Source organism: Tachysurus fulvidraco, chromosome 3 (assembly GCF_022655615.1).
Source record: "Tachysurus fulvidraco isolate hzauxx_2018 chromosome 3, HZAU_PFXX_2.0, whole genome shotgun sequence".
In the NCBI taxonomy this organism is placed as follows: Eukaryota; Metazoa; Chordata; class Actinopteri; order Siluriformes; family Bagridae; genus Tachysurus; species Tachysurus fulvidraco.
The window spans coordinates 24174281-24187533 of record NC_062520.1 but is presented as its reverse complement, the minus strand read 5'-3'; the positions used below and the strand labels follow the sequence as shown (position 1 = coordinate 24187533).

The window sequence follows — 13253 nt, the reverse complement described above, 5'->3', positions numbered from 1 at the left end:
CTGTAACTGCACTGGTTTTAAAGTCTGTTTTGGTTTCGTAGTCGGCATGTTGGTTGCTATGGTGTGGCTGCTGTGCAATGGCGTGTGTGTGTGTCTGTGTGTGTGGCGATTTTGTGAGCGTAGTTACATCATTGGTGTCTTGCATAATGCAGTAGAATTTATTTGCTCCAGTAGAGAGAGAGAGAGAGAGAGAGAGATATGTTAAGGTGACTGACCTACTGCCAAGATGGTCAGAATTAATTCCTGAAATCTGCCTACACTGGAAAAAAAACCATTATCAGACTCTCACTCATCAAAATCAGCTGAATTACTCAGTGGTGTTTTATTAAATGGTATTTCAGTACGTTTTATTAAGATGAACATGATTTGACCGCCGTTATGTCACCGGGTGAAGTTCGTTACTGTTTAGATTTGTTCGCATTTTCTTTTTGTCACACGTTTGCTTGCCTTTAATCCTGGTATATCAGTTACATGACTTTTCTGTGGCGCTTGCCAATACGTGGAACATCTTTCTGCCTATACTGAATATAACAGTATCGATAAAATTACTCACCGTAATTTAAGGCGGACGATCAGGAGCTGCTTCGGGAAATGTGGAAACTTGTGGGTTTTTTTAGTGCACATAGATTAGACACTTCGTTGAAGGTTGATTTCACTTTTCTTTCTTGTTTTTTTTTTTTTCTTTCAAGTTAACAAACCCCAAGCGTTCTCCATTTTTTCCCGTACAGCAGGTACAGGAAGTGTGGTTATGTTGTGAGGAGGGTGTGGGGTTTAAAGATGCCATCAGTTACTACCAGAGAGCTCAAACCCCCTGAGCAGATCACTCGCATGTCTTTTAGCTCACCTACCACTGTATTGTGCAGAAAAGGACGGCCGTGTTACTTTATTTTTGAGTGATAACTACCATTTCCAAGCTCCTACACAAAACACATGGAGATGGAGAGATGTGGTAATGAATTATAATCCGAGTACACATCAGTGTATAATGTGCAGTGCAAGACCACAGAGGGGTTATCACAGAACTGATACACAGAGATTATTGGGACAATCTGGAGGCCCAGTGAACTTACACACACACACACACACACACACAGACACTGATGTCACTGTTGCAGACCGGCCTCACCCCCACCCACCCCATGGTGTGAGTGAGGGGAGAGTTACGTAAGAAAGATCAGCAGGACATAAGCAGCTTTAACAGACACAATTTAACAGCTCACTAACTCTCTCTCTCTCTCTCTCTCACACACACACACACACACACACACACACACACACACACACACACACACACACACACACACATATACAGTACACTCATTTACCTCTGTTTAATGAACTGTAGCGCCTGGTAAATTTGGTGTGTGTGTGAGAGAGAGAGGGGGAGAGGGAGAGAGAGGATTGACAGGCCGCATCACAACATGGGTTCACAGATCAGCTCATGTTTATCAGTAGACTCACACCGGGTAATGTCCCGCCCTGGGCAACGTTTACCACAATCACTTTCTCTCTCTCTCTCTCTCTCTCTCTCTCTCTCTCTCTCTCTCTCTCTCTCTCTCTCTCTCTCTCTCTCTCTCTCTCTCTTTCTCTCACTCTTTCTCTTTCTCTCACCCCTTTAAATTTCCTGTCTCGCTCTTTTTTTTTTTTCTTTTCTGTTTCACATGTACTTGTTGCCGTGGTTAACAGATACAAGCAGCGTTTTTCCCCTCTCTAAAATTAGGGTGGTAAAATAATGGCAGGAAGAGAGGGAGCGCGAGTGAGAGGGGAATTGATTGAGGTGAAGGAAGGAGGGGTGAGGAATGGGGAGATGGAGATAACGGAGGAGCGGGTATTTTTGGACGGTCACACGTCACACAGACGCAAGTCAGGCTGCCGTACACAAACAAAGACGGAGGTGACAAAAACATGCTTTAAACGTCTCGTGTGTGTGTGTGTGTGTAGTAAAGTGTGTGAGGCCCTAGTAAGCAAATGAGTGATCATAAAAGTGGGAAGGAAACAAAATGTTTCTGTGGTTTACTGCACAATGGTGATAACAAATCGTATATCTCGCACTCTCTCTCTCTCTCTCACACACACACACCAGTCTGGCTGTGATGTTACAAAAACTGATTGTTGTTATAAAGCAGATTTCATCTGCGGTGATTTGATTTATTTACTTTTTTTGAAATATCTTGATCTTGTGCCAACATCTGCTCAGACTTGGTGCACTGACTGGCCACTTTCTCTCTGCTGCTATTAGACTTTACAATCAAAGCTGCTCCCAGTGAACCAGTCACCATAATACACACCGTTATTACTGTTTTTACCTGCAATAATAAAAATAACAAAGTATTGTAAACATTATCTGCAATAACAGACATTTTGACAAACGTGCAATATTACCCGTGTGCAATATACATCTTTTACGTTTTGTTTTGTACATACTGTATATTATATTAGGTCTCCGTTCTTTTTATATATTTGCATTTTATTACTCTGGACTGCCGTAACGGTGAAATTTCCCCATTGTGGGGCGAATCAAGGTTTATCTTATCTTATAAGGTCCACCTGAACACTTGCACATTCATTCAGTTACCTGATGATATGACCCCGCATAACTCATGTCTGTGTCCACGAACACCGTTTTAATGAACGAGCTGAAAAGATGGTTAGAGTAGCTCAAGCACTCATTACAGCTGAGTTGAGCAGGTTGTAATGTAAAGTATCTCAGAATTCACAACATGCCAAACCTTGAGGTGGATCGACTACAATAGTGAAACAGCGCATCAGGTTCCATTCCGTTTTTTTTTTTTTTTTTTAAATAAAAATAAACAAATCAGACCATCAGGCAACAGTCAAAGTTACCGAGATCTTTTTATTTTTGGATCTGTAACATGTCGCAGAGGCACGTGTGCGCGTACGTGTGTGCGTCTGTGCACATGTGTGCGTCTGTGTCTGCATCTGCGTTTGTGTCCTTCAGATACTCCAGCTAAATATAACCCCATCAGGAGTACACGACCTCTTACAGTCTATGGCCTGTGTGCAACTCGCTCTCTCTCTCTCTCTCTCTCTCTCTCTCTCTCTCTCTCTCTCTCTCTCTCTCTCTCTCTCTCTCTCGTCTGTATGCTTTGGGTGTACCTGCTTGGGGAACAGAGGCTTTCAGTCACTTGGGGTGATGTCATGGGGATTTTGGAGCAGGGGAGTATGGCCAGGCAGGATGGTTACCTGCTTCTAGACACAAAAATACACACAAGCAGGTTGTGTCTGTCTGTGTGTGTGTGTGTGTGTGTGCGTCCATGTGCATGTGTGTGTGTCTTTTCAGGGTGGGCAATATGGCACAGATATTATGTCTAGAATCTTACAGAGATCAAATTGCAGTCTGAAAATACGAGACGTTTTAACGTGCAATTTTTTTTTTTATGTATAAAAAAATTTTTTTTTTATGTAAAAAAAAAATAACTACGGATCATTTGAACCTCATTTGTTGAAAGATGACACCTGATGACCGCGACGTCTCCTTCAGAAAAACAAATCACCATTAATCAAATTAAGTAGATCAGTACATGTACTACGTGTCTGTACGTTTGGTGGAGAGATGTAGTTTTTTTTCATACATCAGAACAGCAGTGAGCTCACAAAATACCTGTTGCTGGCAGCTCTCTCTCTCTCTCTCTCTCTCTCTCTCTCTCTCTCTCTCTCTCTCTCTCTCTCTCTCTCTCTCTGCATCCTCTCTTGCTCCTACCTGCTCTATTTGAGGCCTGGCTCTCAGGCTGAAAGGATTAATTGTCATTTATGTTTTATTTTTTTGTTCTGTTCATTTCTGGGAGTTTATTTTTAGGCCTGAAGTGTCTGGTTGCTATGAGACGGTGTCCAAGAGAGAGAGAGAGAAAGTGAGGGAAAAGAGAGAGGGAGAGAGAAATGTTTGCGTTGTGAAGGCTGAATTACAAACACGCTCACGCACTGAGTCAGCGCTGGCACATGTACACACACACACACACACACACACACACACACACACACACACACACACACACACACGGTCTGTTAGTTGTTTTTCTGGATTGTCTTTTATAACGTTGCCTCGTACCGAGTGTACCTTGTGTGTTCCATGTTCACGCTACCTAAAGTTTTAGTGGATTTCTGAGAGTCAGTAGGCGAAGCAAGCGTGACAAACATTTCTGTGCAGATGCTGCGAGTCACATGCACTCCCTCAGACCATCTCTCACTCACTCACACACACATACACAGGAAGCAGAGTTGATGTGGTGGTGCAGGAGGCTTGCTAACTTCCTGCACCACTATAGTGTGACACATTCCAGGAAACACCTCGACCCATACACTCACACTCACATACATGCATGCATGCATACACACACTTTACAGCAAGTCATGCAGTGGAAGACAGACTGGGCGAAGAAACCTGGCTGATGGAACTATGAGTTGCTGCACAGTGAGCCCAGTTCACACCAGAACTATATTAATGTGTAAATACATAAACTCTGAGATAAGTGTCCAATTAATCACTTGTTCAAGAGCAGGAATCAGTTTAGAAGCGCCGCTAACGTAAGCATAAATCGAGCTCAGACTAAGAGCAGATCACACATGATTTCTGCGAGACAAAGAACTTCTTGGATTTCACACCTGGCTGCCAGCTCATTACCTTTACCCAGGGACAGAGAGAGACTAAGCGAGGGAAAGTGAGCATGAGAGATGTTTCTGCTAAAGAGAGAGGAGAAGTGTCATGAGGGATAAGTGTTATGAGTGTTAGAGATCTGCATAGATAGATGGATGTATGGAGGGCTAATGAGGATAAAGGAGGAGCGTAAGAGCCGAAAAAGAAATACACACCGAGCCCTGGGACTGCCTCTACTCTATGGAATAATATTTTTCACCTCCGCAACTCGCAACACTCAAGAGGTGTGTGTGTGTGTGTGTGTGTGTGTGTGCGTGCGCGTGCGTGCGTGCGCGTGCGTGTGTGTGTGCAGTGATTGTACATTCTCCCAATGCATTCAGAAATGTATTGTTAGCTGCTTGTCCTTGGCCCGAAGAGTTTGTGCAGTGCGAAACAGTATTATTGGAGAAGTGCGCAAGTGTGATAAAGTTATGGAGGTGTGAAAGCAAATCCTTCACCTCTGTCGTCCACCTCCACCTGTCCACCTCCACCTGTCCTCTCTCTTTCTCTGCGTCTCTGTCTCTCTCTTTACTGTCAAACAATAACCCCTGTGTGCGAGTTTATTTTTGGATCTCCAAGGCCATCTCTCCCTCTGGCTCCCACTCTCTCATGTTCTCTCGCTCTCTCTTCTCTCTTGTGTGTTCTCTCTCTCTCTCTCCCTCTCCCTCTCCCTCACGCATGTTGCACTCGTGTGTATTCATTGACTTCGCTCACTCTCTGAGGTTAAGGGTACATTCTGTTTTTTTTCTTCTTCTTCTTTTTTAGTGAACAAACGTTCACTACAGAAGCAGAAGACAGAACATCCGTGCCGTCATCGCCAGCGCAGACGCTCCAGCGCAGTGCACCGGATCTCTTCAGCCCTTGTTTTGTTCGTTGCGCTCCATTCCTCTGCACCCTGTCCTTCCCTCTACTCGGTTTACTCTTTTACCCTCTCTTTCTCCCCCTGATGAATCTTTAATGTGCTTGTGGTTTTGACTGTGGTCAGTGAGAGGTTCTGATTTTTCCCTTTTTCACATCTCCTATCTTTTCTGTCCTCTCACCATTGACACATGAGCCTTTTTTCAGCAACATGCTGTGGAGGGGGCGAACAATACGGCAGGTTCATTGTATCACGATACTTAAAAGCAGTACAGTGTTTATCACCGCCGTTTCAGTTTACTCAGAACACTGTGTTCTTTTACAAACAAACACGCAGGGAAATGAAGTTCTCACTTAAGTTGTTTTGAGTAAAACTGTCTATTATTTGAATAAATGGAAATATGTTCAGGCCATAACACACTGGGAGTGTTATTTAGCATTCAACTTACGATGTTAATCGGTCTGCATTACAGAAAGGTGATGTTATAGCTTCATCGCGCTCTTTTATGTTTTTGTTCCTTCGTAACAGAAAATGTCAGGTTCATCTAGATTCTTCAGTTCACCAATCCCAAGTAACTTCTTATTCATTATAGTACAGTACATTCATGGCATTGGGCAGACATTACATCAACTTTTGAGAGTTAAGGGCCTTGTTCAGGGGCCCAGCACCGGCAGCTTGGAGGACATGGGTTTCGAACTCACAACCGTCCATTCGGTAGTCTAACATCTTAAGCACAAGCTACCACATCTCCATATAATATACTCTACGTTTATGTAGCCATAGATACATTACGTAGCAATACAACCTTCTGTATGTAGCTATAGAACACGACTCCTGCAGCTTTATTCTTTTACTCCTTCTAAATATTCATGAAGTTTTACTTTTAGGAAGTTGATGTTTATTTAAAACGCGTGAGAATGAATTGCAATCATGCAATTAATTACATCATGGGGGTCCTACGACCAAAGAGTAAACAGCCACTTCTGTTATCTGTGCATCAGATGGTCAAATAAAAATTTAAATAATTAAATTTCATTAAATTAAGTTTCTTTCTTTTTTTTCTTTTCTTTTTTTTTCCTACCACAAACTTTCTCTATCTGCAATAATATTAGTCTGAGGTGTTAAGAGTCAAGCTACTGAAGCCATTCTCCCTCACCCTCCCACCTCCTGCCCATATACTCTCTCTCTCACACACACACACACACACACACACACATGCACATGCACACACGCCTCTGGAATTTAAGTGCACAGAGTTGCTACTAGCGTTAATGACAAAGAGGGGAATAAAGCTGTCCTCTTCAGTTTCTCCCCACGGTGAATCGCTGCTCTGTGTTGCCTGACAGAAACTCTTTCATGTCATCAGTTTGCTTTTCGCTAATCCTCACACACACACACACAAACACACAGACTCTGCACGATGGGTACGCTTCCTCTTAGAACAACGCTGCCGTATGCTCGAGTGCTCAACATTCTTCAAATACGTTCTGCGTTACAAAAAAAAAAAACGCACTGCACTTCGGACAGCCAGCATTCTTGGATTTACATACTTGGATGAGGCATCAGAGGGGGAGAGAGTGAGTGAGAGAGACAGGGAGAGAGTGAGTGAGAGAGAGAGAGACAGAGAGAGAGAGAGACAGAGAGAGAGAGAGACAGAGAGAGAGACAGAGAGAGAGAGACAGAGAGAGAGGAGCAATTTGACCTGGATGACAACAGACTAGGAGACAAGCTATGATCTCATCCCTCCCTTTTACCCCCTCCTCCGTTGTTTCCCTTTCCCCCCAACCCCCCACCCCAGGCCCCTCTTGGCTGCTTCTCTTTTCCTCCTCTATATTGTCTCATTCCATCACTCTCTGCATGTTCACTACTTTTCTTTTACTCTACTTTTATTTTATTAGACGACAACTTTTATCATTGTTCTCGACAAAACGCGCTAATGTCCCAGGGCAGAGATTACCCCTCTCTTCCCTCAGATACTCCCGAGTGAAGACGGCTCCTTGAATTATTGATGAGGTGCGCGTGTGTGCGCTCTGATCTGTCCTCTTCTCCTCTGTGGTAAGGATCCTGTGTCTCCCCCTTGGGGAGGGTGGGGAGGGGGGAAAACCAGAGACAGAAAGACACAGAGAAGGGCTGGAGGTCATCGAGGTTAAGTAGGGAGGGGGGATGAGGTCATACGCTCTTGCACTCACAACCCAGCTCTCTGGTAGAGCATTAAAAAGCTTTGCGTGCACACACACACACACACACACACACACACACACCCACACCCCACACCACACCACAGTTTCTCACAGATGACACAATACACACTGCTGCATATACTTTTACCCACACATAGCATGCTTTAAGTCTCTATGCAGAACCGGACAATCTACAGCCACTAAAAGCAAACTATTCTTATATGAGTAATCAATTTCTACTGAGTATCAGTAAATTCACTAATAAGAATTAAAGCCTGGGGTATAACTTTGCATACCTCGTGTACGTTTGGGGGATTAAAGCGATGTCCACTAGATGGCACATCAGAGCCAAAACTTTCCTGTTAATCAGGTTTCCAAGACAAACTCTAATCTTCCTTTTCTGTTTATGAAATCGTGAAACATTTTAAACATCCTGACCTTTTTTTTTTTTTGTGACCTCATGATTGTCATGATCCGCATCCTTATTCGAAAACCCTAGCGTCCCATCCACGACATATTCCCGCCTCACGCACAGTGTTAGAACTAGACTTTACATTCAACTTCATGAGCTAATACTGAATAAATCTCTCACTCACAGTAAGGCTTCTTCTTAAACATAGGAGTGGATGTTTTAAACTAAACTTAATTATCAGCTTCATTTAATAAACATCTGAAGTAGGGTGGTATGGTGCCGCAGCATGTAGCACTGATGCCTCATTGCTCCAGGTTCTTCACTTTGCCACTGAGCCTGGGTAACTGTCTGTGCAGAGTTTTTCATGTTCTCTCCCTATCTGCATAGGTTTCCTCAGGGTTCTCCAATTGTCTACCACCGTCCAACAACATGCAAGTTTTTTTTTAAGCCCAAAAAAAAACCTCGTAATTAAATACAACTAGATTGGAAATTTTGGAAAAACTGTTATTACATTTATAGAATTAAGTAGTTTGCTTTATTCATCCATCCATTTTCATCCAGGGTTACACGGTACCTGTGTCTGTCCCAGGAGACTCGTGGTATTAGTCAGAGGACACCCTGGATCAGGTTCCAAACCATTACTGTGCACGATTACACACTACAGACCATTTAGAGATGCCAGTCCTACAATACAAATGTCTTGACTGGGGATGGAAACCAGAGTAACTGGAGGAATACCCCACACACAGGGAGGAGGCAGGCATCGAACCCCCAACCTCGGATATTCGTGGCAAGCTTACTGACCATTAAGTTACTGTTCCATCTCATACCCTTATCCAGAGGGACCTGAATATGCTTGTGTGCTAGTAAAACCATTTTTGTACCCTGATGGATAGTGGGTGCAGTCCAGGGAACATGGTGCACAGTGGGGGTTGATATTTGTCTTCAGGTACACTGTAACACACTGTATTTGGACACCTGATGATCACATTCATATGTGTATTCTTCTTTTTTCCATTCCGGGGTGGTTCCCCCTTTCCAATAGCCCCCACTCTCCTGGGAAGGCTTTTCACTAGATTTTTAGAGTGGCTGTGGGAATTTGAACATTCAGCCACAAGACCATTAGTGAGGTCTGGCAGTAATGACCGCTGAAGTGGTCTGGGATGCAATCAACGTTCCAGTTTATCCCAAAGGTGTTCAGCGGGGTTGAGGTCAGGCTTCTGTGCAGGAACCTCCAGCTTTGGCAAGCCATGTTTTATGGAGCTTGCTTTGCTCATGGGGCGTTGTGATGCTGGAACAAGTTTTGGCCTCTTCGTTCCAGTGAAGGGTAACTGTGATATACTACAGCATACAAAGACATTTCAGGCAATTTCGTGTTACCGGGAGTTTGGAGAAGACCCACAGACCTTCAGCTGTATATTGGTGTGGGTCAATCTGATTTGTTTTTATGGCAAATCAGGCAAAGTCTTATGCAGGCAGCTACAGGGATGCAATGGTGGGAACACAGAAAGCGGTGATGTTTGAGAACTTGGGAAGTCTTGGAGTTGCATTCGAGATCAGTTGCACAAGGGCAAGAGAGGGTAGGCCAATCTTAAGATGACAAGAACAAGTGGGCTCTGAAGAACAAAGGTCAGCTTCTTCTTTTGTAAAACAGAAACCTACCTGACCGAGACACTTTAGCTTTACGAGGAGAGAACCCGAGTTGGTTGTTTAGACCTATGCTGAGGATGGGTTGTTGATGGTGTTGTCAGACGGTGTGATTCAATCACAAGATATTGACGTGGGAATCCATCTCCAGGGCTATCCATCAGCTGGGATTTAGTTTCAGCGGATACCAACAACAGCTTTGTAGATGTGTTTTACATACAATAGGTAAGGAAAGAATGCTTTGGGAACACAAAACGGGTTTGTATCTGGCAGTGGCACCAAGGCACAGTTCGGCTTTGTGTGTTTATGTAGCGCAAACATTTAGCACAAGTTACAGAAACAAGTTCCCGCATGCGTATGCTGAAGGGTTTTGTTTTCATAATGAAGCCATAGGTTTACAAGAGTCTCCGTCTGTCTGTGTGTGTGTAGTTTCCAGGTATCAACACACCAGCACTGCAGGGCTTGTTGTATGCGGTTAGTAATATGATCAATAATATGCACACACACTTACTCGCACACACCCCTATCTCGGAGATGTTTTGTCCTTGAGGCTGAGCTCGGTCTCGGATGCTTTAGCACAAATAGCTGTTTGTGTGTGTGATCGTGTGTGCCCATAGAGAAGCATGGGATCAGGCATCACGCCTCCACACAAGATTTTTTAGCACTATTAGTTCAACAAAGTGAGAAAGTGTTTGTGTGTGTGTGTGTGTGTGTGTGTGTGTGTGTGTGTGTGTGTGTGTGTGTGTGTGTGTGAATTACACATCTGTAAGGGTATCCATCATTGCCAGAAGGCTGTATGTGCTTGTGTGACTTAGGAGTCTGTTCTTCATTGTTCATCAGGGAGTTTGACAGACATTGACTTTGGCTCAGACTTCTTAGTGGAGATCGTTTACGTGTGTGTGTGTGTGTGTGTGTGTGTGTGTGTGTGTGTGTGTGTGTGTGTGTGTGTGTAAGAGACATGAAACCAGATCTGTGCCTGTCAAAATCTATGGGGCATGGCACATTTGACCTCTTAAAGGGGCAATCACAGCTTTTTTGTTTTTTTTGTTTTCACTGTTTAGTACAGTGTCAGTGGATCTGCTAATGCCCATATATACAAGCTCTAATCTAATATTCGTTACATGAATTCTTCATTCATTTCGGCCAGAAGGCGCTGATTCATTTTCTGTCACCGCAGCACTAATAGATAATCGTTTCTATAGTTACTACTTTCACAGACGCCGTTACAGAGTACATATGGACACGCATCATATACGACTTGTACAGTGCCAGCAGATGTTTGTTTAGCTTTTATTTGGAAGGAGTTTCCAGTGTCCGCACATTGTAACAGTCAGACAAAATGCTTTATCTTTAGGTTTTCCTCCATGGGAAAGTCTCCAGGACAGAGGACCTGGGTAACTTGATGAGCCGTCTGTGTGTTTTTTTGGAGAAACAGTTTATAAGAGGAAATTAAAAGATGCTGGTGACTGTTTACAGTGATAACAGGAACAAACTTGTTTTGCAGACGTTCTGCAACATTACAAGGAAATGTGAACGCTGATATTCTAAATTTAATTCATGAAAAATGCATTTGTTGGGAAATTGCGTATTTGTTCACTCTGTTGGGTTGTGTTCAGGCTGTGAACTTATTACAGCACTCAGTGGTTGAGTACTTTCCTATACTGGAGCAGCACATTTTGGAGCATTTTATAGCTTACTGTTATGGAAGATAAAGGTATGCGAGATATTTTTGTCATGTCTCTGATTGTGGGAATGTTCTTTTCAGGAGCGCAGCGCTACCGACTGCCTCTCCAGCCCCAGTGTTTCTCAAACCTTAAACAAATTTTTTTGAAAGGTTGTTACAAGTATGCAAATCATCGTCTGTAATTGTCTGCATGCTATAACTGTTTATGCAAAGTTTCCGAAGACAGCACAACACCATGATGTAATCAAGTGCCAGACGGACGCACACCAGTCATGGTTAGACTGAAACCTGAAACCTTTTTTTTTTGCCCCAAACCAACTCAACATTTCTACATCGACCCAGCCGAGAATTTCCTCATTGTGTATATTCAGTAGTCTTCATTGTAAACAGCAGGATGGAAAAACCTCACTTCCAGACTGTAAATAGCGTACTCTGGATCTGCTGGACTAGAAGTTCACAAAGAGAACAAAGCGAAGAGGCTCACCAGTGAATCAGTGTGGTTGTGTTTTTTGTCTGCGCATGCATGCAGGTACATGCGTGTGTTTGCACGTGTGTATACATGACCTGGGTGTGGAGGATGTGCTTAGTTTTCTGCTAGCTCTTCATCCCAGCTGCTCTTTACTTCACCGGCTCCTTCTGTCCTCTTGTAACGGCCTTGCCAGTGTTACACTCTGTGTCTAGAGATTCTGAAGTAGTCACAAACGACTAAATTCCTATATGGTACATTTCTTATATAATTGAGGTCAAGTTATCTGTTTGTTTTAGGACATTTCTAAGAAAGAAAAGACAACAGGCCATTCTGAAGTACTCTATTCCTCTAACGCCAACGACTCACTTTGCGTCCATTAATCGTCTATAGATAGACTCGATGTTACGGAGCGACTGTAAGATAACAGCTAAAAGCAGTGTTTTTTCCCCTCTCAGATCGCTCGGCTTGTCATGAAAACTCGGAAATCTCAAACTCTCTGTTCTGAAGACTTTCCTCTGGTGGAAAAATCACTCCTTGTGTTACAAAGCACTGACACTCGAGACTCCTCCTATAAATGTTAAGTAAATAAAGCCTTCTCTAAAGCCTCGCCGTGTACGTTTTGCTTTGGTTAAATACCTCTTTCCAAAACCGTTGCATCCGTATTTGGAGAGTCCACTATACAAATCTCTGCGAACCAGCTGTTACCATAGAAACAATAATGTATTAGATATGATGAGCACGTTAATATGAACCTTTTGATTTGAATTACAGTCGTAACGATCGAGATTCGGACCACACACGATTCGAGCAGCGACTTTTAGTCATTCATGAGTCATTTGCCTTTTTTTTTCTTCAGTATTGGAATCCATCTGTGCTTGTTCACGTAATATTTCAGCGTTTATTGTCGTTTAAGAGAGCTTTATTTTCCTCTAGACCTGACTAGCTTCAGTCCAACTGATACAGGAAACGACTCAACAGTTGAACCCTGGTGAACTCTACAGATTTTTTGAGATTATGGGATTACGTGAGGCTCGATCAACCTTATGCAACCTCAGACTGATTACTCTAAGCATGGGCGTGACCTCAAATCAGGATGATGCAGAGAATCGGAGTGATGTTTGCATTTTCGTTTATTTATGTCATCTTTCATCGTCTTCTCTGTGCTTTTAGGGTTCGCCTTTCCAGAATGGGCGTACAAGCCCGAGTCCAGCCCGGGCTCCAGGCAGATCCAGCTGTGGCACTTTATCCTGGAGCTGCTCAGGAAAGAAGAGTACCACGATGTCATCGCATGGCAGGGGGACTACGGCGAGTTCGTCATCAAAGACCCCGACGAGGTGGCCAGACTGTGGGG

At 43.5% G+C, this 13253-nt stretch overlaps 1 protein-coding gene across 2 annotated transcripts in view; it reads left to right on the top strand.

Annotated features, from left to right (window-relative positions):
- Positions 1–13253, top strand: part of erfl3 (Ets2 repressor factor like 3) — a 39750-nt gene that overhangs the window by 13755 nt on the left and 12742 nt on the right. For both annotated transcript variants that reach the window (XM_027147623.2, XM_027147616.2), the window contains exon 2: positions 13073–13253. This exon is cut by the window's right edge and continues 54 nt beyond it. In XM_027147623.2, coding sequence (XP_027003424.2) covers positions 13073–13253 — 181 coding nt within the window. The remainder of the gene's footprint in view (positions 1–13072) is intronic.